A 2,627-nucleotide genomic window follows, 5' to 3' on the forward strand; every position below is an offset into this window, starting at 1 on the left:
GGAAGTTCAAGAAGCTCGGAGTCTCCGTTAACGGTGACTCCGAGCTTCTTGAACTTCCGAAGCGTCTTGGAATTCGCCGGTTGAACGACGGTAACTTCCTGCAAGCAGACGACCAGCACGCGACTCAGCGCAACTCAGGACGCCGGAAGCAAAACAAGACACGCTGGGTGACCGCAGTGACCGCCAGCTATCATTACAAAACAAGGGATCTGCGAAGCAGCAGTGTACAGTCTGAAGCGCAACCTTGAGGAAGTAAAAGTGAGGATGCCTGGTTACCCTTAAGTGAAGGCGTTGAAATTGGATGGACGTCGTCCTCTGTGTAGAAAAGGAACAGAAACCCAAACTGCAGAACCTACTTGAAACTTTTTGTTGCGCTCCGAATCGATCTCCCTACACATCGCACACCACAGGAACACGGTGATCTCCTGAGCCACAGGACTGCACCTTAAGCACCACAAACCCAGTTCGGGCTTCGAAGCTCCACCTATACGAGCTACCTGAACTGAACCGGCTCAGCGTTCACTACCGCGTCTGGACAAGCCCGACTACACTGCTTTTCTGCAACCACTCAAACGAGACACAACGGCGGGACCATCCAGAATCGTCTACTCCTCGTTCCACTTGACTCCCGTCATCTGGATGACACAGAAATTTAGGTCTCCTATCTAGAGGCAAATCGCTACAAGAGAGCGACCCCATACAGTGCCAAAACGCCATAATGCGTCGAGCGCGCGTGTGCAGGCCAAGAGAAAGCAATTCCTCCACCAGCCCATCACCAGACGACTCCCACCCGGGAGACGACGTGGCACTTGTGTCGCGCACCTGTCCTTCCACTTGCTCCGTAACACTCGAATAGGTCTGTTACCGACGTATTTGAAGTTCATTTCCTTCAAAGCCTTGAGCATATCCGTAGGATCCGAGAAGGACACGAAACCTGACAACATCCGCACACCCGCAACACGCTTTCCCGTCTCCGCAGACACAGGTGGTACAAGCTGCGGCTCCACCGAGTTACGTTGTTTACTCACCATAACCTTTTGTCTTCAGTGTTCGCTTGTCCCGGACAACCCGAGCTTTCTGAAACGACTTGAACTTGCGAAAAGCGTTAGCTAATACTTCATCGGTGACCTCGTTCCCCAAGTCGCCGCAAAATACTCTGCCCGGCACAACAGAGGATTCCGAAGTAACAGTTGTACCATTTGAAGGCGGTCGAGCTGACTGTGCCACATTTCTTGGACATGCTTCCCACTGTCATTACATGTGCTGGCAGAATCGCCAAGGTCCAGCTGGCAAACGAATTCAGCCCCACCTGAAGTCGTTTTCGGGCCACTCGTCGAGTGTCGGATCGCTCCAAATCCGCCCGGCGCCTTTGCGTAGGTGTAGCTTTTTCTCCTGCTCCGGCGCGCCAGAAGCCATGACACTTCCTAGGGAAGCCGCCTCTCCCGCTGTTAGATTTTGGACTGCCTGTCGAAGGATTGGAGAGACAAGAGGGTTACGCAAAGGACCGCTAGCATGCCGCCACCCTGTGTCCTGCCGCTTTGAAGTAGCATCGACAAGGTATTTCCACACTAGCGCACCCAGTCACACCTGACTAACTGCCACGACCCTGCGTCGCATCCCCTATCCCAAATGGCATACTTCAGCAAACCTTCTAAACACATTACCGACTTCAGAACAAGAAAAAGAGAGGGACAACCCGACGCCGAAAGCCCGCCAGCCTTCTCCACAAGACTCACCGACGCCGTCGGATCTGCTGCGGAAGCGGTGGGCTGTCCCGGATACGGCGTGACAACCTGTAATCCTGAAAGCGACACGCACAACGCAGTGCCAGTCGTGGAGCCTTAAACACCAAATGGCGGACGGGGCCAAATCGAGATCGTCTCGTCCACCTCAGGAACGCAACTCCGAGTCAGCTGGCTTACCGAACTGGCCAGTCGGAACCATCATTGGCATTGGCAGGATAACAGGGGCGGAGCCCACCGCGGAAGACATTACGGAAGGGGCAACTTGAGCCATCGACGTCACCAGACAAGACGCCGCTTGCTGGGAGTCCGAACCGCTGGCCGTCTGGGCGTACATGGTGACGAAGAAAAGCAGAAAGAAATACGCCAACTGACACGTCCCCAATCCATGCCACCACAACGGGAGGCGGCTACCTCATCGCAAAGGCATCTGGAATGAAAAGGAAATGTAAGAAGCGTCAGCCGTTGCTTTGTTGACGAACAGGCCGCAGTCTGAATCTGGGAACAGAAAAATGCACGCATGCACAGAGCCAAGCGGCAGCTTTACACTAGCGTCTGCTGCTTGCGAGAAAAGAATATACGCGGATACACCTGAATTGAACCAACGGACGTGACACTCCACCGAATTTCTCGGGAAAAATTTGCTGGCAGACCGCACAAATATGAGGTGTTTTCGACGGACGTCCGCCTGGTAGCTCTTTTCGTGGCGGTTCCACGGCAGACTGCCCCGACGACTCAACGCCAGCTGGCAGCCAAGCCACCAGGCGACCATACAGTTGTGAGGCCAAATTTCACGGTTGCAGGGGGGCCCATCCAACAAGTGACAGGACATTCAATGAAGCAAAGCGTAACCATTTTGTCACTACACACCCCGACTGGCTCTCA

The 2,627-nt window shown here is 54.2% G+C and overlaps 1 protein-coding gene across 1 annotated transcript; it reads right to left on the reverse strand.

Annotated features, from left to right (window-relative positions):
- Positions 1-20: 20 nt before the first annotated feature.
- CSUI_011230 (rna recognition motif-containing protein) lies at positions 21-2,616 on the reverse strand (the record flags this gene model as incomplete). Its single annotated transcript, XM_068071331.1, has 7 exons — positions 1,923-2,616; positions 1,737-1,801; positions 1,310-1,464; positions 1,029-1,156; positions 823-934; positions 357-390; positions 21-98 (listed from the first exon to the last, which is right to left on the reverse strand). Coding segments are annotated over exons 1-7 (729 nt in total), but the record flags the coding sequence as incomplete, so codon positions are not given.
- Between the last annotated feature and the right edge of the window lie 11 nt (positions 2,617-2,627).

This window comes from Cystoisospora suis (genome assembly GCF_002600585.1).
Source record: "Cystoisospora suis strain Wien I chromosome Unknown contig_10294, whole genome shotgun sequence".
NCBI lineage: Eukaryota > Apicomplexa > Conoidasida > Eucoccidiorida > Sarcocystidae > Cystoisospora > Cystoisospora suis.